We start from the raw sequence: 25,626 nt of genomic DNA, 5'->3' as shown, positions 1-25,626 counted from the left end.
CAAGTCCATTTTTATAATACTAGGGTCAAAATTTTTCGGGAAACTTGTCTTCTATATGTTGTTTTAGATATCAGCTGTTATACGTTTTAAGTTTTTAATATATTGTGGAAGTGTACAACTCCAAAGCATGCCTCGAAGAAACCCCATTCAATATAGTGGAATCTTTTTTTTATAACTAATGGCCTCAAGGCTGAATGTCACCATATAGTTATAGTCTAACTCAAAAATATTGATATCTATTTAAATATTATCTACTATGATTAAAATAACCCAAAATTTTGAACATACAGTGTTGTTGTAATGGGCAACATGATCATGAATGTTATGAGTAGTAAAAACTAAAATCTACTGTATAGGATGACGTTTTGTTAAGGCATGTTTTGGAGTTGTACACCGCTACGACGTCTTGAAAATTTAAAATATATTAATGCTAATATCTATAATTATATATATTAGCCAACTTTGTCGGAAAATATTGATCCTAGTGGTACGAAAAGGGACTTAAGATCCAGATAATTAAAAGAACTATACCAAAAATATATCTTGGAATGTTTAAAAATAGATCCTTATAACAAAAATTATTACCTCAAGGAATCTATTAAATCCCAATATTAAATTTTAGTTTTATCTCTTAAAAAAAAATAGAAAAACAATGGCAAATATGGTAAAAATCGTAATTTTAATGATATTATATAAAAAGATGGTACAAATACCCCAAAATTGTGGACCAAATGGGCCAAAAATATATCCTTTGGTTGAAACTAACCCCTTAAAACAATTTTAAGCAAAAAGACGATTCTAATTTTTGTGTTTCGTAAAATATGGTCAAATATGAAATACAGGAAAAATTCGAATACTTTTGTGAAGTAATTTTATGGACTTTTTTTAAATAAAGCTAAATTAATTTAAGTGAATGTGAATTTTTTAAATTTTAAAAAGCGTGATATCAAAGCTAAGGACTGTCTAGACAATTTAACAAATTAATTTATTAATTTTGCATAAATAATATATTATTAAATTTGGTTTATTTTCACGTTATACTTAAATTCGAATACTTATGAGAGACACTGTATGTATATTTCATATGGCTTGCCTATAATATTAAAATATTTTCCTACACAAATTATTCGAAGTCAACAATATTGAAGCCATGCAAGCAGTAATATACGAACATGAAATTTACGCAAGCAGAGCATATACATATGTGCCGACGAAAACACGAAACAAAACGATAGTCGCGACTATCAGGTTACAATATTTTTACTATCAAACTTTAATATTATTTACTATAGGAAATGACTTATGGTCTAAAATTTAACATTTCATGTTGAATTTGAAAAATTATAAAATGTGAGAAATGTATGCAAGATATAACAAAATTTTATTTAGAAAATAATTGAAAACGTTTATATCTATGTATGTATGTTTTATGTACATATGTATATTACGGGAAGAATGTATGCATGAAATAACCAAATTTTAATTAGAAAATTTTTGAATTGAATTATTAAATGTACATGTATTAATTATTTCTATGTGTAATTTTTATGTGGAGTATTAAAATGTATGCATTGATTGTAAAAAGTAATATAATTAGAAAAAAAATTATATAAATACTTAGAGGATCATATGAATGTAAAAATATATTCAAATATGGATGTAAAAAATTGTTTTTACAGGATATATTTAAACATATTGTTTGTAACAGGATGATATGAAATAAATTCAATATAAAGCAAGAAACAAAAACAATAAGTTTGTAAACAGGTAGTTATGCATTAGTAGTGTCTATAAAATTATCAATAATGAAGGAAATTATAGGTATTTTAGAAATTTGTTACAGGATGGCAAAAAATTGAGAGGGGACATAAAAACATAAAATGTTGTTTTTGTAATTTTACATTGTGAAAGGTTAGAAGAACAAAAATGTATGAGTGAATTACATACATATACATGTATGTTTTTCATATGCATGTACATATCCATATGTCACATTTCTATAAATTATTATTATATACTCGCAATTATCTTACAATATTGAATGAACAGGCGTTTGGAAATATATATATAGGTGTTAATAAATTTGCATATGTCATTGCCAACCTTTTGAATTTACATGAGAGAGACTAAATAATAAAGATATTTCTTTCCTCTTCTCTCCACCACCAATTCAAGTAAAGCAAAAAAGGGTCTTGCGTAAACCATCGTTAAGGAATGTGCGTAAAATGATAAAGTAGGAAAGAGAAGTACTACTACAGGTATTTTTATGACGAATGTGTTTTGGCATCACACGTACATATCTTCTTCCCACCACCAATTCAAAGTATTAAGCAAAAAAATGACCTAGCGTAATCCACTGTTATGGAATGTGCGTGAAAAGTGGGAAAGAAAAGTACTGTTACAGGTCATTTTTATGACGAGTGTGTTTTTTGTTATTGCTTCACACGTATATATTTACATATATTCATAACTGTTTATTACTTCGTTTTTCTTATTATTGTATTTTTGTGTATAAAATGCAATCATTATAATTACATCTTCCCACAACTAATTCAAAGGTAAAGCGAAAAATGACCTAGCGTAAACCACCGTTATGGAATTTGCATAAAAATAGGAAAGAAAAGTTCCAGGCCATTTTTATGACCTGGTTTTTGTTATTGTTTCACACATACATACATATGTATGTATATACAAAACCTTTATTTCTTTATTTCACATTTCATTATATTATACGAAACATACAATTAGAATCAAATGTTTTTTTTTGCTTTAAATTGTTTAAGGGGTTACTATCAACCGAATGGATATATTTTTGGCCTATTTACCATTGTACCATGATTAAAATGTCGGTTTTTGACCACATTTTAATTTAATTGTCATTTTTTAGAGATAAATCCAAAATTTATTGTTGGGATTTATTAGACTCCTTGAGGTATCTAAAAATAATATATTTTGTTGTAAGTATCTGTACTTAAACGTTCCATGATGTATTTTTGCTATCGTTCTTCTGTTGCTAATTGAATTATCTGGATCTTAAGCCCCCTTTCTTGCCACTAAGATCGATATTTTCCGGCAAAGTTGGCTAGTATATATTCATGTATATATTAGCACATATATATTTTCAATTTCTCCGAAATTGTAGCGGAATACAAATTTAATTTTTTTTAAATTGTTTACATACATATTTGAATATTTTTTTACATTCATATGATCCTCTAAGTATTTATATAATTTTTTTCTAATTATATTACCTTTTACAATCAATACAAATACATACATTTTAATACTCCACATAAAAATTACACATAAATTTAATAAATACATATATACATACATTCAAACATTTAATTCAAAAATTTTATAATTAAAATTTGGTTATTTCATGCATACATTTTTCCCATAATATACATAAAACATACGTACATAGATATAAACGTTTTCAATTATTTTCTAAATAAAATTTGGTTATATCTTGCATACATTTTTCACATTTTATAATTTTTCAAGTTCAACATGAAATATTAAATCTTAGACCATAAGTCATTTCCTATAGTAAATTATATTTAAATTTGATAGTAAAAATATTGTAACCTGATAGTCGCGACTATCGTTTTGTTTCGTGTTTTCGTCGGCACATATATACTCTGCTTGCGTAAATTTCATGTTCGTATATTACTGCTTGCATGGCTTCAATATTGTTGACTTCGAATAATTTGTGTAGGAAAATATTTTAATATAGGCAAGCCATATGAAATATATGTATGTGGGTATTATAAATATGTTAGCGAGTTGCTGCGTAATATATTGTATGTGAAAACATTTTATATTTGTCTGTAAGCTGTAATATGCAATAGCTTGTATGGGTAAATATTTTTAGAAAAAATACTAGAAATATTTCGAATGGGAGCAATTAAATATATTACTTATATTCATAAAATATATTTATATTTTAATATTACATACGTATGCATAGGAGAAAATGTGCATTTTGGTTAATAATATATTAGTAATTTTAATCATTGTTTTTAATTACTTTGTTTCAGAAATTGGAAACAAAATTTGTAAAAACAACAACATAATTTGCAAACAAGAGAATAACTTGCAAAATACTCGTACACTCCAAAAAATTTAAGGAATACATAATAATAAAAATACATAAAAACAATATTATTAATATTTTTGTTACGTTTTATATTAAAAAATTTAAATTAAGAAGTAAACACTATTATTTTCGTGGAATTTGTTTTATCTGTAAAATTATCATTTTACTTGTTATGAAATTTGTATTTTCTTATCACTGCAATTACATTTTTAGTGGATCTCTTTCTGCTCTTGGCTGATTAAAACATACTGAAAATTTAAGTATGCTTCGAATTAAAGGCAAATGTTGATACTTTATTTATAAGTTAGTAAGTAAGTAGCAAAAAATTATTCTTATTCTATTCCTTAAAGTGTATAGATTGTGGTAGTTAAAACCTTTTTGAAAAATTGTGGTGGCTGTAAAAACAATAAAAGAAGTCAACAATCTTAGTTTTCAAATTTATAAATACGAATTATTTTCTTTTCAAAAGTATTTATACATTTCAACAAATTGTTAAAATGCTTAAATATTAACCGTATACACAAATTCATTAAATAGCTCAGTGCCTTCTTATTTCCTAAACACAAATATTAATACAAAAAAAAAAAAAAAAAACATAAAATAATAAGGAATAGAAAAAATAATGGAAAAGTCCTGTCGAGGCATGATGAAATGAGGTTATGATGAAATTTTAATTAGTTTCTTAAATAAAAAGTTCAAAATTGGTCGAATGTGATATTAAAATGATTATTAAATTCTTAACAAGTAAGACTGTTTGGTAAATTTTGGTTCGCATTAAATTTATTTGTATGGAATTTCATCGCTACGTAATTTTAAGCCATTAATGAGCGTTGTAGTCATTTTCTGAAGGAGACCTTATATGGGGTGTATCGATATCCGGTTAACCGGGTTATCCGGTTTTTATGCCTCGGTTAACCGGTTTCAAAAATTTAAATTTTTAGTACAAAAATTTATTTTTTTTTTTTTGACAAAAAATCACATTTTTAAAAATTTTATATACAAAATTTTAAATATTATTCTCCATTCGTGTTACACAAAAGTTAAGATATATTAAAAATATTTTATGTATATTAAATAAAGATTTAAAATTTTAGGAAACAAGTAAAAAGTTGGCATTTAAACGATCTTAAAATTTGTGTGGGGTGGAGAGGCATATTATTATTTTTTTTTTTTTTTTTTGATATATGTGTCAAAATTGTCGTAATTTTTAGGTTATACAGAATAATATATAGATTAGGTTATGTTATACAGAACAATAGTTTGGTCCATTTTAGAAATTTTTAAATTATTTTTGAGTTTATATGCCCGTTATAATATACTAAGTCGTTTTATGGACTAGAAATAGATTTTCGTACATTTCGGTTAACAGTTTTTTTGTTCTCGGTTAACCGACAAACCGGTTTTCTAGGAATGGCCAATTTTCGGTTAACCGACAAATCGGTTTCTTCAAAAGTCGGTTTTTTATAAACACTAATCATGGACCGATCCTCATAAAATTGTGCATAGTGATTTTGGATCATAAGAAACTTACTTTCAAAAAAATCATTTTAGGACCTGCGTCGTGAAAAATAATTAAGATATATTAAAAAATATAAAGCCAAAGAAGTTTCAAGAAAATGTATTATGGACATACGAATCGTCTTTGAAATTTAATATATTATTTGAAAAAAGAACTGTTATCCATCTTTCTAGAAGATCTTGGCACAAAACAATACAATGACTTAATTAATTTGATTGTGTCTCAGTGTTGTTTTAAAATGTGTCGAATACAAAGGATTTAAAGATAAGGTTGGAATTGTTTTCTATCTACCTTATTTTGTATAGGCGTTTCTATCTTTGAACCAACTTAAAACTGTCTTGGGACTACGTTTGTAGCGATATTTTTAAGAAATAGGTGATTATCCAATTTAAAAGTCATATATCTTTGACCCTATTTTTGAAGTTTCCATATGATTAAGTAATTTCTCATAAACTGTGAACTATTTTATAAGAAATTCAATTTATTTTTCTCCATTATAAAATCCACATACCCTAATATATATTTATTATAACCTCAACTTGTGTCCCGACAGGAATTTCCATCATTTTTTCTTAAGTTTTTATGGGTTTCTTATATAAATATTTGTGTTTAGGAAATAAAAAGAATTAACGTTTACCGTTCATTACGTTTTAAACGTTTTGTTAAAATGTATAAATACTTTTGAAAAAAAAAAATTGTTTAAATGTAAAGTCTAAATAAAAATAAAAATTGTTATTTTTCTTTACGATTAGAAGTTTGTTAGTGGTTACAGGCTCAAATGGAAATTATATAACCCGGGTTGTATTATCATTGATTTAAGGACACTTTTTTTAAAAAAAGTTTATTACCAATATTTACAGCATAAAAGTACCAAAAAGAAGTGGTGGATGGGGGATGCGTTTTATAAATTTTTATTGTTACCACTGAAGGTTAAAATATTGCTAGTTCATTTTAAAAATCTGGGAAACTTATTTTTTATGACGCTCAAAAGTTCAATAAAAAATATATATTTTTAAACAAAAGCACCCATTTTACACACTTTTCCCTTCATTGCTCGAATTTTAAAAAAGTATTGAAAGTTCTAATGGAAATTGTTTAAGGACAGCCTGATTTGACCGACCCGTAGATTTATTTGTTTTAAATAAAAGGCAAAAGGTAGTATAACAAGTTTTATTTGTATCAAATCTCGTCCCCACTTTTAGATTGTACGAAGGCGTCTTTCAGCTTTTTTGTAAACATGATAAGTATTCAGTATGCTATCTGTGCCAAAAGTGAGTTTTTACTGCAGTAATTCTTTGCCAACGTTTTAAATTGGATATTTCAGATGTGGTATTAACGTATTCTGGTATATGTTGTAAATGACAGCCTATTACAAAGTGTCCAGGTGTAATGACTTCTAAGTCGTTTGGATCAGTTGATAATGGTGTTAAGGGCCTTGAATTCATTATTGCTTCTATTTCAATTAATGCTGTTGTAATTTCTTCAAATGTTAAACGTGATGATGAGAGTGTACGGTATAAATGGGATTTGGCAGATTCCACCGCCGCCTCCTATAAACCACCGAAGTGTGGAGCGCGAGGTGGTATAAACGAAAATTCTACAAATCTTGAAGCGCAATACTGCTTAACAGCATTTATTGTTGAAGGCTGTTGAAAATATTCGCTGAATTCCTTTAACTTGTTGTTTGCTCCAACAAAATTAGTAGCGTTATCGCAATATATTATCGATGGAACTCCTCTTCATCCAATTAAACGCTTCAGAGCTGCTATGAATGCATCACTAGACAAATTTGAGACACATTCCAAATGGACTGCCTTAGTGGCAAAGCATAGAAAAACTACTATGTATGATTTAGTAGGGGGTTTACCACGAATGTTTAGGTAGGTTGGAATGGGTCCACCAAAGTCTACACCCACAATTTCAAACGGACGACTTCCAGCAACACGGTACTTTGGAGGATTTCCCATTATTTGCGTTAATAATTTCGGTTTGTAATGTATACACTGAATGCTTGCCTTGCCAATGATCGACAATTAATAATCCAGAACTGTTGTTGTAATATTGCTACTAAAGCGCGGGGCCCAGCATGGTAATTTTTGCAATGATATTAAATTACCATTGCCTTAACAAATGGATCAGCCTTTGGAAGAATAAATGGAAACTTATGTGACATTGGCAAATTTGCGTTTAATAAACGCCCTCCCACTCGTAAAAGTTGCAATCATTCCACTTCATCAATAAATGGTTTTAAAGACGACAAAGTACCTTTTAAAGTGTCTTGTTGCTGAAGCTCCTTAATACAGTTTGAAAAATAATGACCTTGATATAAAGTGTTTCTTATCTCATCTGGTGATATTGTTTCACCAATTTTAAAATGTTTATATCTCCAACGCTATATTTATGAATAACACTCAGAATGTGAGGAATTGTGTTTATATGAACTGAATAAACTGTTTTGCGGTTTTCGAGCTTCATTTCTTCATCAGTTAAATTTATGATATAATTAGGAGGCCATTTTCGAATGATTTTCTTAAAAATGTAGGTCCATTTATCCAATGAGACTGTAGCAGATGTGAAGTAGTGCAGCCTCTAGATATCAAGTCAGCTGGATTGTTTTCAAACTCAACATATCGCCAAATGACATTATTAGAATTTCCTTGTATTTCCGCAACACGATTTCCCACAAAAGTTGACAATTGGGAGAAGTGTGTATTTATCCAATAAAGAGCTACTTGAGAATCAGACCAAAAACATGTGTCAGATATGTTGCATTCAAAATATGGTTGTAATTTGTTCCAAAATTTTGATAGTAAGTGAGAAGCACAAAGCACTAAACGAGGCAATGTCTTTGTGTTTAACGGGGCCACAGATGATTTTGATGCCACTAGGTTTACGGTCACATTTCCAACTGAATCTTCGCATCTAAAATAGATGCAACATCCATAAGCTTGAATGGACGCATCTCCAAATCCATGGACTTGTAATTTTACACAGTTAGATAAGGAGTGAGATCGAAAAATTCTTAACACACGTCTTTCATTACATTTTTCAAACAAAGTATTATTTGATTTTTTTTTTTGATCAAGTTACCTTTGAAAAACATGTCAGTTATTATGTGTAATGTCAATTATATTAATTTTTTGGTTAATCTGATTAAAATGAGTGACCAGAAAAAAGTGCGTACTGAAATTATTAAATATTTTCAACTAAACCCAACTTGGTCTTACAAAAAGTTGGCCAAGCATACAAAGGTCTGCCGTCAAACTGTTTCCAATATTATTAAACAGTAACGGGAGAACTTGTCAGTTGATAGAAAACCTGGTTCAGGTAGAAGGAATGGTCCACATGATGTTTCTAAAGCCAAAAAAATAGAACGCATTTTCAAAAGAGCTCCCAACACATCCGGTAGGAAAGCAGCTCGGTTAGCTCAGTGCTCGGACTATTTGGTACGAAAAGTTAAAGCTAATGCAGGTTTAAAAACATACAAGGCTCAAAAAGTTCCTGAGAGAGGAACGCTGCTAAAAATTTAGAGGCCAAAAACAGAGCACGGAAAATGAAGTCAAGTTTTATAAAAAAATATTCTTGCTGCATAATGGATGACGAAACGTATGTTCTGGCAGATTTTTCGCAATTTCCAGGTCAAAAGTTTTATGTTGCTGATGCTCGAGGGAATGTCGAAGAAAAGTTTAGGACCCAAAAGCAGACAAAATTTCCCAGAAAGTTTTTGGTATGGCAAGCAATATGCAGTTGCGGCAAAAGAAGCCAATAATTTGTTACAACGGGCTCTATAAATACCGAAATTTACATCAAGGAATGTTTACAAAAAAGGCTGCTTCCATTCATAAGACTTCATAATGTGTCCACTTATTTTTGGCCTGACTTGGCATCCTGTCACTATGGTAAACAAGCCCTTGAGTGGTACAAGAACAATAATGTGGTATTTGTACCAAGAGAGGCAAATCCTCCAAACTGCCCGGAGCTAAGGCCAGTGGAGAGATATTGGGCTCTTGTTAAAAGAGAATTGAAGAGTACAAAAAAGGTGTCCAAAAGTGTGGTAGATTTTAAACGGAGATGGACTACATGTTCGAGCAAAGTGACAGAAAGCACTATAAAAACGTTAATGGAAGGGTTTCCGAAAAGCGTTCACAATTTCATCACTAGTGATTAAAACTATAAAAATATTTTTTTTGTAAATTGTAATAATAATTTGAATCAAATAAAAAAATAAAGCTGTAAGTTTAGTGGTTTCTTTTTTATAAACATATATGTATGTTAAGAATTTTTCGATCTCACTCCTTATATGTACAAATCGTTGAATTTTTATAATTGGAATTTGTTTGAAGTCCTCATCAATACTGAGATGTATGGATTGCTTGTGGTACAGACTCATCCCAATCACATTAATTCAACCACAGTTGTTGTAAAAGTATTTTTGCCCTAATAATCAAGGGACTTATAAAACTCATTGGGTCGAATAGTGCAGAGGCGAACGATAAAATGGTTCTTTTTGTTACATGTGAAAACTCGTTATTAGGACAAAATTTAAATTGGAAAGTGTCATCTGTTGGATGCCAAGATATCCCAAGAGTACATGCTACATCGCTGTTGAAATTAATTTCCTTTATATTAACAGTATTTGTACTAAGTTTTGGGTGATTGCTGTGCCATTTTGAAAGGGGGAATTTTGATTTTGACAATATTTCACTAACTTCATTCTTAATAACTTCCAGTTTTTAAAAATCATCTGCTCCCGTTAACATATCGTCCACATAAAAATCATTTGTAATGACTGTCTTTCCAATACTATAGGACTCAGGAAATTTTTCGGTTGCAAATAATAAGTTCTTTACAAAATCTACATGAGTATCGTGAAGAAAAATGTGATACATCGAGTACATTTGAAAAACAGTTGAAACAATAAAATGGCGATATAAAATGGCCAGATTTTAAGCAATATGAGCATGTAGAGTTTAGTTGTTTAGCTAGAAAGGTTTGTTTATTTTGGTGATGACTAGTTGATACGTTTTGATGGTTTGATGAGTGTGGTTTACTATTTCGTCTACATTGTACATCTAACTGCTGACATCATTTATCTAACATTGAACAACAACTAGACCATGATGGGAGTTCGGAAAAATCTATTGATTCTTCCCATTTCTGCTTAGTTTCGAAATCAACTTTACTCATAACTAAATGTATTATAACAGCATCACATATTTGTTTTGATGATCCAAGAGAACTTAAAGATCCATACAAAGCAGACACGGTATCAACAATGTTTTTGGTATTTCGAACATGGCATTTATATTTTCTAAGAATATTAATGTATCATTGTCATACCTCTCTTTAAGTCTGGTTAACGCCTTTTCATAGTTCTCTTCTGTTACTTGGAAAGCTTGAATAGTGGGTAAAGCTTCTCCATTTAGACAAGACAGCAAATGATTGAATTTTTCCATAGTTGGTATGTTTCTATCGTTGTTCACTAAATTATTAAATGTGTTAATGAATTTTTTATATTCCAAATATTTCCCATCAAATTTTGGTAATTTCAAATTTGGTAGTCTAGTTTGTGGGATGTGAGGAAACAAAATGGATTCCTCGTATACACTGGAGCGTCTATCTGCCATTAATGTCAGTATTTTAGTTTTTGTGGAGATAAATAATTCATCTATTTCAGCTCGATTACCATCTGAAGGTTTGAGTTTTTCAATTTTTGTTTGTAATACGACGCCACTATTCCCAACCTGCAACCCAGTTCTGTATGTGACATTAGAATCAATAGTATTTCTCATTCTTGTAATGCTACCCTTTGATGAAGCTCGTTGTTGTTTATAATCATCAGAGCTGCAGATTTTTGTTGTTATTCAGACATAATTGACAATTTACGCAAACAATTATATTTATTATAATCAAAACAAAAAAACATATGTTTTTACAGATGTAATTATGTACAATTAATCTGCGTGTATGTATGTGTTGATTTTTTATGTGTCAATCAGAGGATAAAGAGTAATGACAAAAATACTGGTTTTTGTTACTTTGCAGTGAATTATCAATTTAAAAGCTGTAAATATTGTATGTTGTATTTAGATAACGAATGTCAATATTAAAACAAATAATCAAATGTTCCAAACATGATGCAAACAATGATCTTTGCAATGTTGCGAAGATTTAGAATCGATACGGCAGTGAGAATGTTGATTAAGAGTTGAGCCGAATATTGAAGATGATAATTTGTTTAAAGACTTGCGCAATACGTACATTAATTTAAATTGTGAAAATGTTGAACAATGTTTGTTAACACCAATTATTAATTAAATTATGTATTTTTTTATATTTCTTTAAAAATTATAAGTATTTGACGTAAGATGTCCTGATGTTTAAGGACAGCCTGATTTGACCGACCCGTTTGTTTTAAATAAAAGACAAAAGGTAGTATAACAAGTTTTATTTGTATCAAATCTCGTTGTAGACTAAAAAAATATAATATTGTTACATTGGGGATAAAGTAAGACAAAAGAATATAAACGGTTATCTTCCAAACAAAACACAATTTGAAGTTAATTTTGACTCTCTGAGAAACATTAAAATAAATGACAAAAGAAGTTAAAAAGGTACAGCATATGTAATATAAATAAAAGACCGAACATGATGTCGAATTTCGAAAAAGTACCAGACACCAATAAATTATCATTTTATTTTAAAAAGGATATATTTCGAATTTTATTTATATCTCTGCTTCATTAGGAGATTTTTTTCCCCTTACATTCCCTAAACGTTCCCAAAAATACCTTCTTAGTGGATCTATGCAATACCAAAATTTCATGACTCTAGTTTTAACGGTTTGAGCTGGACGATCAATCAGTTACGCAAGGCTTTTATATGTAGATAAAATATTTATTTTTCTTCTTAAAATTCCATATACTAAACAAAATTTACAACCAACAAATTTAATTTGAATTTTAACTTTTTTTCAGAATATCAAACGAAGAAAAGGCTACATAAAGAATAGACCAATCGTTGTGAAAGGAATAAGGGTTCGTAAATAGATCAACTTGTACACTCGAGGAATAATGAAAATATAAAACAAGTTTTTCACTTTATCTAGTATGTATACAAATGAATGATTCAATATTATGCATGAAATGTATATACGTTTTTTTGTAAATCGGTCTTGTATACATATTTAAGATTTTTTCTTGAGATGTAATAAAAATAATTATAATCCCATAAAATACGAGTTTTATTTACAGTTCCTGCTAAGTAGTATGTAAGTGGAAGAAAATCTGCCATCCCATTTGTTTTCAGTAAAGAAGAAAAATTTTTTGGTAAAATTGCAAACTTGCACAATGGGAAGAAAATATTTTGTGATAAAAATGTGAACTTGCAGAAGGGAAGAAATTATTTTTAGTGAAAATTGTCTCCAATATATTTATTTTGTATAATACATACGTATGTATGTAGTTATGTTAAAAGTCCATACAAAAAATGTGTATGGGAATTTAATTAAAATCAGGTCGTGAAAAGGGAATTATTGCATTGGCAAATAAATTATCTGTAAAAAATAAAGAACCCATCAAGCAATTATATAAATCAAATAGAAGAAATTTGGGGATAATTTACTTAATTTTGGAAATTTTAAAAATAAGCATAATAAATCCTCAGCATCTTTCTAAAAATCTACAAGAATCAAACAAAAACTAGAAGAAAACTTATCTTAAACCTCTTAAACTTAAAATCTCAACTAATTTAAGCATTAAAACATATTTCATCCTAATTAAACTCTAAATCTAAACTTAAATTAAATCTAATTCTAATTTTCAGATGCCTCTAAAACTAGTTTGGTTTAATAGAATGCTAAACTAAAACTAATTTTATCTTAAAACTACTAAAAATTATCTTTTTATCTTAAAAACTATCTTAATTTTAACTAATTTAACTTAAAATTTAATTAACTTATCTGAAACTTAAGTTTTATTAAATTACTTAAACAATCCTACTTTAATTGCAACTTACTTAACTTAAAACTTTAATTTTCTTAAATTTTGTCTAAATCTTGATAATAATCTAACTTAATCTTAACTTAATTTCAATTTAATTATTTAATTAACTTAATTTTATCTAAAATTAAACTTTATCATTGTTACGATTTTCATTACTTAGATTTATACAATTTGTTTGATTTCATTTTCAGTAAATTTGTAGGTGTTTGCGAGGTTTCCTTCCCATGTTTTCAATTTCAAGTTCAAGGTTTTATTTTGCTAACATATATTTATGTTAATACGTATGTATATATACATCAGTATACGTTACACTCTCATCTTCATAATTATTGTTTAAGAGACTGTCATAATGTGAAAATCTCTTTGATTTAGTGGTTGTTGTTTCTCTTGCGTTGCTTGTTTAGATCAACGACGGTCAAACAGCATCAAGGGGAAAGGAACAAACTCTCCAAAAATAAACAACAACAACATCATTTAGTTGATTGGCAACTTATACTAATAGGCTGTGGATTAAATTTACACTCACTACAAGCATGGAGACTTTTGCGTTTGCATTTTCTTTTTAACTACATTTTTTTTACTGAGAGTAGATCTTTTTTTTTGCTTGTATTTTTTTTACAAGAGTAAATATATTTCGCCTTCTTTGTTACTATACAAAAACAACCAAGAACTTGACAAACAATGACTTTCCTTTTTTATCAAACGCAGTTTTGTTGTAATTGCAACGGTTTTTTTTTAAAGAATAAAGCTTCTAGAAGTTTCTTTTTTACAAATTAAAGTCATTGACAACTTGAATTTGGTGGAGTCAACATTAAACAGCGGAGTAGAAAATCATAAGAAGTAAATTAAATTTAAAAAGAAAAATAGTAATTTTACATGTGTGTTTTTTTTTATAAGAGGAAAAAACGTGGTAGCCATTAATTAAGTGGAAAATTTCCCTGAGAGGTAAAGTTATATTGACGAAGGCTTATCGGTGAAATTATATTTAACCATAATTATTTTATTAGGAAACTAGATTCCTTGATTTTTATTGTGGACATTCCATAGCAGGAGGAATACACCTCAATATTTGATCACACCATATTGCTGTAGTGTGGGTAATTGTGATACGGGCAATCTTAGTTTCTCTGTCTAAGCTCTTATTAGGAATAGCCGCTGGCTCAGAAAACTTGGATGTGGCTGCGTCTTGTAATTTTAATCCCGTATAAAGTAATTACACGTGGGTCTTCTTCATCGTATTGTCCAGCCTCGGATTAAATCGTGCGTATAAGCAGCCCACATAAACAGCTCAGAAACATCCTCAATTACTCCTCGAAAGAGAATTCGGGGAAAAGAAAGGTAACAAGTCCTACGTGATTTATTCGTTTTACCCTTACCTGACCTTAAGTAGACGATTTATATAATCAGTCAGAACGGTCACGCGTTTTCTTAAGCTCACGTGTAAAATTCCACGTGGCTTAAATTACCCCTTTGATTGACATCAAACAACATAACCGGCCAGTAACAATATTTAAGTAAATTTATAAGAGGTTCCTGATTAAATCTAACGAAAATTAAAAAAATTTATAATTTAAAAGTAATTCTAATTATACGTTAGTTATAAGACCAACGACTGGTTCTTATATGTCGAAAATAATTGAAATTACATATATCCAGTTTCGAAAGTAAATATTTCTAATTTAGTATATAATCTTAAATTATATAAATTTTTTTTGTTTCATTATTTTTTTTTTCTACTTTTTGTTAAATTTCAATTTTTTTAAATTAATTTTCTTTATTTATCCCGCTTGGTTTCTAAAATAATTTTTTTTATTAATCATTTTGATTTTTTTTAATTAGTTTTCTTTATATATTTCAAAAATAAATTTTGTTTCTAAATTAATTCTTCATTAAATAATTTACTAAATTTAATTTATTCTTAATTAATTTTAGTTTATTATTTAATCAATATTCAAAGAAATTTTTGTTAAATTAAGTAAACCTAAGTTATATTTACCTTTCTCCCATTTCAATTGTTTTGTTTCCAAATTAAGAACTTAATTAATAATTAAAATTCTTTTAGTTATTAAAATAGGCCTTACTAAATATAGATTATAAATCTAAATTAATTTTCCTTAATTTTAGATTTCACTAGCATATATATGCAGTAATAATAAGTTTTCACAAACTACCAATCAAATAAAATAAAACAAAGAATATGAAATAATTTTTATTCGATAATCTGTGAACAAATTATTATTCATATACATATGTAAGTGCAAATTATTTTTTTTCCTCCCAATACTTAAATAATTTTAAATTAAACACACTAAATCTAGGAAAAGAAAACGAAACCAAAACAAGTTGTAAACTGAATTTATATAACAGAATAGATAGATCAAAAAAATAAAAATTCTAAAATGAAAGACAAAACATAAAGAAGAAAAATCAAATCCAAAGTGAATTAAATTAAAATTTTAATAAAAAATTAGAAAAATCTAAATTAAATATGTATATCATTTAGATCAGAATACCTTCAATATGAGTTTAAATTGAAAAAAAAAGCTTGTATACAAATTGTGAATTAATAAGAAAAGAAAAAAAAAAAACTATTTCAAAATTACAATGAGTTTTTAAAATAAAAAAAAAAGGCAAACTAAATGTGTGAATATGAGATAAAAAGATAATACATTAAATGATTTATTAAATCTAGTTTTGAAAATTTTTAGTAAATTTAAAAGAAAAAAAAAATCAGTCAATTTTAAAATGAATCTGAACAAATACCAAAACAAATAACTCAAATTTAATTAGCATGAAGATACATAATCGAAATATTTATTAACGAAAGCTTCAATAATTTACCTACAATAATGAATTTTAAAAGTCAATGAATTGAGAATTGAAATCTCGCGATTTGTACTTATATTTTTTCCTCAACTATAATCTAACATCTTTTGAACAAAACAAAATAGCGTTTAAACACATACAACACCTTCATGCCGTGATTGCTGGGCCCAACAATTGACGCTGCACAAAATATTATGCTGTAAAACAACACAACACTGTAAACACATACACCGCAAGTACATAAACAGAGATGTTTTGTAAGTAAATTTTCTATTTTCTTTAACTATTATTATCATTTTTATTTCATATATTTGTTTGCCTATCAAATTATTATTAGTAATCGGTTAGATTAAAGATTATCTATATGATATTATATATTTGTAAAATTCTTATGAGATTTGAAAAACTAAAAATAAATTATATTATTCATTTTATATGTTAAATTAACATAATGCAATCTTAATTAATTAAAAAAAAAGGGGAATGATAACCAACGAAATTTATAAATGTTAGTAAGTATTTAACGTGTCTATTATAGGGACAAGTATAAAAATTAGGGTACTTGCTTGTCAAGGCGTTTGACATCTAGTCAATGGGTGGGAATTAATGTACCCAACGTGGCTTTCCATCATGCCATCGGTTTCTATAATATTCCATATAATAGCATATAATATTCATATAGTTTATGTTTTTAATTCATTCGTACTATTGGTAGGCATGTATAGTATGTTATATGCTTACGCGCAGATAAAATATGGGTTAAGAACCAAATTTACCACTCATATAGCTAGCTGGGAAACCTTTCAACGTGCCTTCTTATCATATTTTATTTTTCTTGGTTGTGAAATGAACAGTGTAAAATTTTTAATATTATATTGACCGAGCGCGTAACATCATAACTTGAATTAACTTAAAATTGTAATAATACTTACATACTAACATTTTACACCCTACATACATAAACACTAACATAAATACACTTAAAATCTAAAATCTATAAAACTATGAGAATTTAAAATTCAAAACCATAATTGAAACCCAAATTCAGCATCACTTCAGGCCTGTTGCCATCGTTGGATTATGTTTGGTAAGTTTTAAATTGTGTTTACTGTTCATTTAAATTCTCTAGGTATTGAATTTTTTTGTTAATGTTAAAACAATTTTGTTTTATACCCTTCACCTTCGTGAGAAGGGTATATATAAGTTTGTCATTCCGTTTGTAATTTCTATAATATCATTTCCCGATCCTATATTTTGGATTCTTATAGATAGCGGAGTCGATTAAGCCATGTCCGTCTGTCTGTCTGTTAAAATCAGTTTTTAGAGGTCCCCAGATATCGGCGAGATCCGAATCTTCAATAATTCAGTTAGACATGCTTTCGAGAAGATAGCTATTTAAAATCAGCAAAATCAGTCTATAAATAACGGAGATATGAGCAAAAATCCGAGACAACCTCTGAAAATTTCATCAAAAAAGCCACATTTTTTTCATGCTTTGTTAAAAAAGCAACAACAACACTGTGAATTTTATAAAGAAGTACATGTGCTTGTGGAGATGTATTTGGTTTTATTCAGCTGTGTATTTTTTATGACGGTATTACAGTACAACGGTTAATATTTCTTTCTGCTACAGTTAATATTTGCTTGTGTGTATGTTATGTGTGACATGTGTGCAGAGATACAAAATAAATAAAAACTGTTTTTTAAAACATACTTGGTGAAGAGTATATAAGATTCGGCACAGCCGAATATAGAAATATTACTTGTTTATCATAATATCGTAAAGTATTATGTTAACAACAATTGAAAGTAAACTTCAAATTTTACATTGTTAAATATTTCAATTTAGAATACTTAAAAATAAAACAAACAAATAACACTACACAATAAAAATTTACCAATAATTTTTTTTAATGTTAAATATGAAGTTTACAAACATGTTCATTTTACATATTAATAATAAATTTGTTTAATTATTATATTTTAATAATGACAATTTAAATTAATTTTTTTAATGCCACGAAAGGTTAGTAATAGATATAGTTAGTGAATCTTTATAGGGTGCCTTAAGCATGATTTTATAAGATACAAAGAATGAGAAAAAAACACCATTTTGGATGTTCCTTTTGTTATATATGCTGACTTTAAAGCTTACTTGGAGAAATTTGAAAACTCCGAAACTAATAATTTTCAAAAACATATAGCGTGTGCGTTTAGCTATTATATTAAATGTAGTTTTGACGATAGTTTAGATAAGTTTAATATTTATTTTGGAGATGATGCTCCTACTATATTTATTGATAATTTAATTATCGATACTACAAAATGAAAGAAACTTATAGCAGACTTAACATATAAAACAAAATATCCAATTCATTATAGAGTTCTAAAACAATGTTTAAATAATGGATTAATATTTAAAAACATTCATAGAGCTTTAAAATTAAGACAATCCCCATGGCTTAATACTCACCATAAAACATTGGCCAAAAATTCTTTTGAAAAAATTTTTTTCAAATTATAAAATAATTCCGTTTTTGGAAAAACTATGGATAATGTACACAAACGGAAAGATGTAAAAATTGTAACCGACTGGGAAACAACCGGCGGAACCATTTAGGAGCTAGAGCTCTAATTTCAAAGCCAAATGTTTCAAGCATATGCGAATTTTCTGATATGTTTGCAGTTCAGTTCAAAATTATACAAATAACATATATTAAACCAATTTATTTAGTCTTTGTTATGTTGGATCTCTCAAAATGGAAAATGTAGGATTTCCATTATCCGTATATGATACTATACTGATAACATTCCTCTATTAAATAAAAAAGTCATTGGTATGATGAAAGATGAGAATAATGGAAAAATTATGAAAGACTTTGTGGGACTTCGGTCTAAAACGTATGCATATAAAACAGTTGGCATAAAAAGGGTGAAAAATTTAAAAGAGTAAAAAATGTAAAATTTGTCAATTGCAGATTATAAAAAAAACATTATTTGAAATAAAATTATTTATGATTCAATGAATACATTTAGATCAAAGTTTCACCAGTTGTATACAAAGAAGTTGTATAAAGTAGTTTTGAGTTATGCAGATGACAAACGAATTATTGCGGCCGACGATGATATTTTCATGAATATAGATAATGATTATGTAGGTAGGTAGGTATGTAGGTAGGTCGATAGGAGGATGTGTACTACATCAAATCCGAAGAAATACACCATAAAAAAAATTATTTTTCAGTGTTCAGAAACTCAGTTTCCTGAACGTAATTCCTAACCATTTTTCAATCAGTGTTAGTCAGGAATGTTATTTCCGGAATAACATCACTTCCAAGATACTTGGATCTAACTTAGACAAATGCCTGGCAGTGGCAAAGAAAGTACTCCAGAGTTTCACTGCCCTCTCCACATGCTCTACATTCGTCTGAATCCGCACGTCCAATTTTGCATAGATGTGTTCGTAGTCCTGTGTGTCCACTCAGAATACGTACCATCTTACTAACATCAGACTTGCTCATTTTGAGGAGATTTTTCGTCTTGCTATCATAAGGATCACCCCATAGGATCTTCGTGGTTCTACCCACTATTTCATTATTCCAAGAGGGGATACTCTCACCCATATTTTTAGTTCAACTTTTGTTGCGTCGAATGGTTTTGCGTTTGTCAGGTTAACTGCCTCGAGCTCCCTTCCCTTTAAAGCTATTACATTCGCCTTTCGTTAACGACTACTCCCGAGTGGGTTGGTACCCATATGACGTGAACCTTACCCCTGGTAGAGTATTCAGTTAAAGCATTCTTACAATCCAATAGGGTCTTAGATTTATCGCCTGATATCGCCCTAATTGCCTTCTGGCTGTCGGTAAATATATTAGGCGCTGTGGGCGCCATATTTATTCTAATCCAATTTTCGCATTCCGCTATGTCCCTAATTTAGAGCCATCCGTGTAACAACGGATTCCTAATGGTATTTGCTCTAATGTTCCGCTTGACAAAGACATTCTATCTGGGATCAGCGTTTCAAAGTTTCCGTATTATTATGTGTCCAGTATTCATTGATGACGTGTCCTATAACCGCTTTTGGCCAGTTCGCCTAAGGTAAAGAGCCGTTAGGCTGTAAGAGCCGCCTCATATCTTAAATATGTTTCAATGGGTGGAATATCTAGCAACGTTTTCAGAGCCTTGGTTGAAGTAGTACACATGGCACCACTTATACCCAAGCAGCACGTACGCTGAACTCCCTGTAGTAGTACATGTCGCCCAGCACCGAAGTGCCTCAATGTGGTATCTCCATTTTAAATTCCGGTCAATTATTACACCTAAGTACTTAACTTTGTCTGTCTCCCGTATCTTCTTGCCCAGGATGCAAGGTTCAGTATATGTAGAAATTTTTGTCTTTCTTGTGAAAAGATAGATTTCCGTCTTCGCCGGGTTAACATTGAGGCCTCTCGGTTGAGCCAGCTCAAGGCCGTATTCAGAGCCTCCTCAGCTCTTCTACACAAGTAATTTGAATCCTTTCCCTTTAAAAGTATTACGACATCGTCTGCATAGCAGATAGGTCTAAGTCCTTTCTCGGTTAGGGTCCTTAGGAGGCTATTAATCGTGGTAACCCAGAGTAAAGGTGACAAAATGTCACCCTGTGGTATACCGCGAAATACCTTTTTCCTGATAGTTATATCGTACATCTCGCAGCTTATCCATCTGTTCCTTAGCATGTGGTTGATCCAGTTACGGAGCATCCGGTCAACATAAAACTGGTCTAGGGATTGGATAAGGGTATCAGTGTGCACATTATTGAAGGCGCCTTCGATGTTAATGCATACCGTCAGTGTATACAGTTTGCTATCAAAGGATGCACCCATGTAGTGGACAACTTCGTTTAAAGCGGTTTCCACCGATCGTCCCTTTACATAAGCATGCTGCTTAAATTTTAGGTCTTTGTCCGGTATACTACTTTTCACCTTATTATTCGATATACCGGGTGGAAAATGAGAGTCCATTAGGAGTTTCATTGTCTCCTCCATATCCTCCAGCCTCCTGCCCGTATCGTCGACCATAGATTCTGGTTGGACATGAGTTTTGGATAGGAATCATCGATACGTCATTTACGGTGTCTACCTGTTCATAGAAAAGAATCCAGGAGTCTCGTTTGGCTTTACGAACAATTTTCTTATATTCACCAAGTTTACTTCGATACTCATCCCAGTATACTGTGGTCTTTTTACACCGTGCCCGGTTAAATAGTTTGCGAAGAGTCTTACCAAGGTTCCGGATCTCCCCGGTTACCCAGGTTTTCTCCTGGGCAGATCTCCGCTCTCGCAGAGGGCAGCTGTCCGCGAACGATTCAACCAAGGCACTTGTGAGCATTTCCACTTTGGCGTCTATGTCCTCTTTATTTCGATTTTGAAAAGTGTTCTGACATAAACGGTTCTTTAGTAAGGAACCGAATATTGTCCAATTAGTTTTAAACTTATTCCGAAACTTTATCGGCTTTGGTGGCGGCCGCAGTATTTTAAATCTTATGTACCGATGGTCAGAAAAGGAGTGCTCTTTCGAAACTCTCCAATCCTGAATTTCGTTTATAAACTCTTCTGAACATATATTTATATCTAATACTTCTTCTCTGATTCTATTGACGAAGGTAGCTTTACTACCTAAGTTAGATGTGATCAAGTCTTTAGTATTAAGAAAATCCATAAGGGCTTGTCCCTTGTCCCCAAGCTACATGGCTACAATGATGCTTTGTGTCCCATCTTAGGTGTTTTGGTGTCCTTATCGGGGCCGGTTTTGACATCCCTTTCAATCGGCACCTCCCCAATTTTGGAAAGGGCAGCTGCACCTTCTTTTGGCGAGTTAGTGGTATTTTTCTCGCTTTTAGGATTTGACACCTTAACGTTATCAGTAGTTGCTACTAATGTTGTGGTCTTAGGTATTTTAGTGTCCTTTTCGAGGCTTGTTGTAACAGCCCTTCCAATCGGCACCTTCCCAATTTTGAATATGACAGGCGAAGTAAGCCCTACCTTTATTCTTGGCAAGACTAGCCATAGATTTCTGGTCGATACCTATTACAAATAAAGTTCCCCCAGGTTCTTCCTTCCTGTAAAAGACGTCCCATTTTTTTCGCTCTTCTTTGCAGTACCAGCTTAGCGCCGTCCCAGGGAGGAGGTTGAATTATGTAGAATTTTTAAAATATTCATCTGATGACGATTTTTTAATGAACAGATGTTTGATTTTAAAAATTAAATTATAATTAGTATGTCAGTAATAATAATAAAGCAATTTTTATATATGTTTTAATATTATTAAATGTGTTTTATTTTAAACGTTTTGTCATTGCACAGTGGTATAGAAAAAAAGAGGGAAATAATTCGGTAACTTAATTTGGACCTTATAATCCAACCAGGGGCCGGCACCTCCCCAATTTTGGAAAGGGCAGCTGCACCTTCTTTTGGCGAGTTAGTGGTATTTTTCTCGCTTTTAGGATTTGACACCTTAACGTTATCAGTAGTTGCTACTAATGTTGTGGTCTTAGGTATTTTAGTGTCCTTTTCGAGGCTTGTTGTAACAGCCCTTCCAATCGGCACCTTCCCAATTTTGAATATGACAGGCGAAGTAAGCCCTACCTTTATTCTTGGCAAGACTAGCCATAGATTTCTGGTCGATACCTTTTACAAATAAAGTTCCCCCAGGTTCTTCCTTCCTGTAAAAGACGTCCCATTTTTTTCGCTCTTCTTTGCAGTACCAGCTTAGCGCCGTCCCAGGGAGGAGGTTGAATTATGTAGAATTTTTAAAATATTCATCTGATGACGATTTTTTAATGAACAGATGTTTGATTTTAAAAATTAAATTATAATTAGTATGTCAGTAATAATAATAAAGCAATTTTTATATATTTTTTAATATTATTAAATGTGTTTTATTTTAAACGTTTTGCCATTGCACAGTGGTATAGAAAAAAAGAGGGAAATAATTCGGTAACTTAATTTGGACCTTATAATCCAACCAGGGGCCGGGCGGGGGGTCCTCAAATTAGGACACCTCGGCTATGTTAAATTTTTAAAACGATCCTATTTCTTTATTTGAGTTCCGATTTAAAAAAAATATATATATTCGTATATCTCTTATAGTTTAGGAGATATTCGCATTTGAAAATTAAAATTTTAAAATTTTTTCCGTCCTTACTTTAGTTTTTTGATAATAACAGTGAAAGAATTATTTAAAAATCATGACTGAGTCCAAAGTTATAGGCATTTTAATTTAAAAAATAAAAAAAGCGATTTTATGCCATTTTTTGGGAAAAAAGTATCTTTTTCTTTTTAAGTTATCTAAAAAGTTTCTAAGAAGATGTATATAGAATTTATACTTTTTGGAAAGCTGACTTTACATAAAATACGATAAATGAAATAAGACCTAAAAATTTTTGATACCAAATCGCATAATGAAAATCGGGACTATTTGGACCCGCTATTATCAAAAAACTAAAGTAAGGACGGTAAAAATTTTAATTTTCAAATGCGAATATCTTCTAAACTATAAGAGATAATTTACTGCTACGTGCTCGATGAGGAGATTCTATATACGAAATTTTTTTAAATCGGAACTCAAATGAAGAAATAGGATCGTTTTAAAAATTTAACATAGCTGAGGTGTACTAAATTGAGGACCCCTCGCCGGTCCCCTGGTTGGCCTATAATGTCCAAATTCAAAACCTAAATTCGACAACACCTCCTCTTTGTGCATACCAAATTTCATTAAAGTCGGATTAACCGTTTAGAAGTTACCGAATTATTTCCCACTTTTTTTCCTATACTTACCACTGTGCATTGTAAATCATTAACTTCATAATCTAGTTTTTCCGATTTCTAGTTACACAAGGAGAATACTGATATGGTAAAGTTGATTGCTTCAGATTTTTATGATTTTCATCTTTTGATAATATTCTTATTTTTGTTGAACCTTTATTAGAAAAATGTTTAAGTCATTTAGCTACAGAAAATGCAGAAGTTGGGTTGAATTTTTGTATTGTCATTATCATTGTCATTATTTGTATAAACATCCTCTGGCAAATTTATATTAGTTTGTATTCCAATATTGCTTGATTCTGATTTCATTGTTTGAGTTTCAATATGTTTTTTATATATTTCTTGTTTGAGTTTCATTATCACATAAATTAATCATTGTTTTACTTGTACTCTGATAAGATGTTTTTGATTTCCAATCAAATATTTAGACAGTTCTTGTTTAATATATTACCGTTTGTTCACATCATTGAGTGTATGCGATCCATATATTAGTAAAAGCTTTCGATGTAGAAAATTAGAATCCATAGTTTTTATTTTAAATTTTTCATACGTTGATGGATCGAGGGCAATAAGTTTTGATAAATTTTTTGACATTTTCTAAAATGTTTCCAATGACTCCACTTAGTACTGAAGAAATTATGACTGGTAAAAATCCACCTTTTTAAATAAGATATTTCCTTTTTCGTTTCAAAGAGGTTTGTGAGGAACAAACCTTTCTAATCGTATTCTTATATGGTTTTATTTTATCAAAAACTGTTCTATTTATTTTAAGATTTTTGTTGATGACGTTAAAAAGAATTTCATATATAAGTAGTTTTTATGACGCTTTTTATGAACATGAAGAATATGTTTGTTCTCCTTTAATAATTTTATATTGAAGGTCATTATTTATATTTGCAAATATTGAGTGATGACTATTATTAAATATATCAGATCTAAATCTTAAGGCGTTGTGTATTTGTTGAGTACATATATTATATACATCAACCAAAGCTTTTGAATTTTTAGGATATACTTGACGAGCTAAATGTTCAAACTGTAACTTGTCTCTCGGATTTCTAAACAGTACTACATGTTTTGAATTTAATGAAATATCTCTGGAATAAGCAACTTTATGAAAAATGTTTTGTGCAGCGTTAAATATGCAGCAAATATAGCAACACCTCTCTTGTATATGACTATAAAATAAATATGAAACTTTATCATTTTTTATCACTTTGCTACCAAAAATTGCAGTCATATATATTCGTATTAATATAAAAATTGCAACTCGTGTTTGCAATTTCTAGGAGCAGGCAGACATAATTGCAGTCCAACACAAATATATTTTTGTGCTTTAGCAGCGCACACTCAAATTTGTTAAACTAATATGAT

General features: G+C 29.8%; 1 protein-coding gene across 1 annotated transcript in view; it reads left to right on the top strand.

The window, feature by feature from the left end:
* Positions 1–12,858, top strand: part of LOC111683863 (dolichyl-diphosphooligosaccharide--protein glycosyltransferase subunit STT3B) — a 91,773-nt gene extending 78,915 nt beyond the window's left edge. Inside the window, exon 5 of the mRNA XM_023445984.2 lies at positions 12,599–12,858. Within this exon, the coding sequence (XP_023301752.2) occupies positions 12,599–12,670 (72 nt within the window). The 3' untranslated portion in view covers positions 12,671–12,858. The remainder of the gene's footprint in view (positions 1–12,598) is intronic.
* Positions 12,859–25,626: the final 12,768 nt, after the last annotated feature.

Source organism: Lucilia cuprina, chromosome 4 (assembly GCF_022045245.1).
Source record: "Lucilia cuprina isolate Lc7/37 chromosome 4, ASM2204524v1, whole genome shotgun sequence".
NCBI lineage: Eukaryota > Metazoa > Arthropoda > Insecta > Diptera > Calliphoridae > Lucilia > Lucilia cuprina.
The sequence above is the reverse complement of the archived record's forward strand: the minus strand, read 5'-3'. Positions and strand labels throughout refer to the sequence as shown.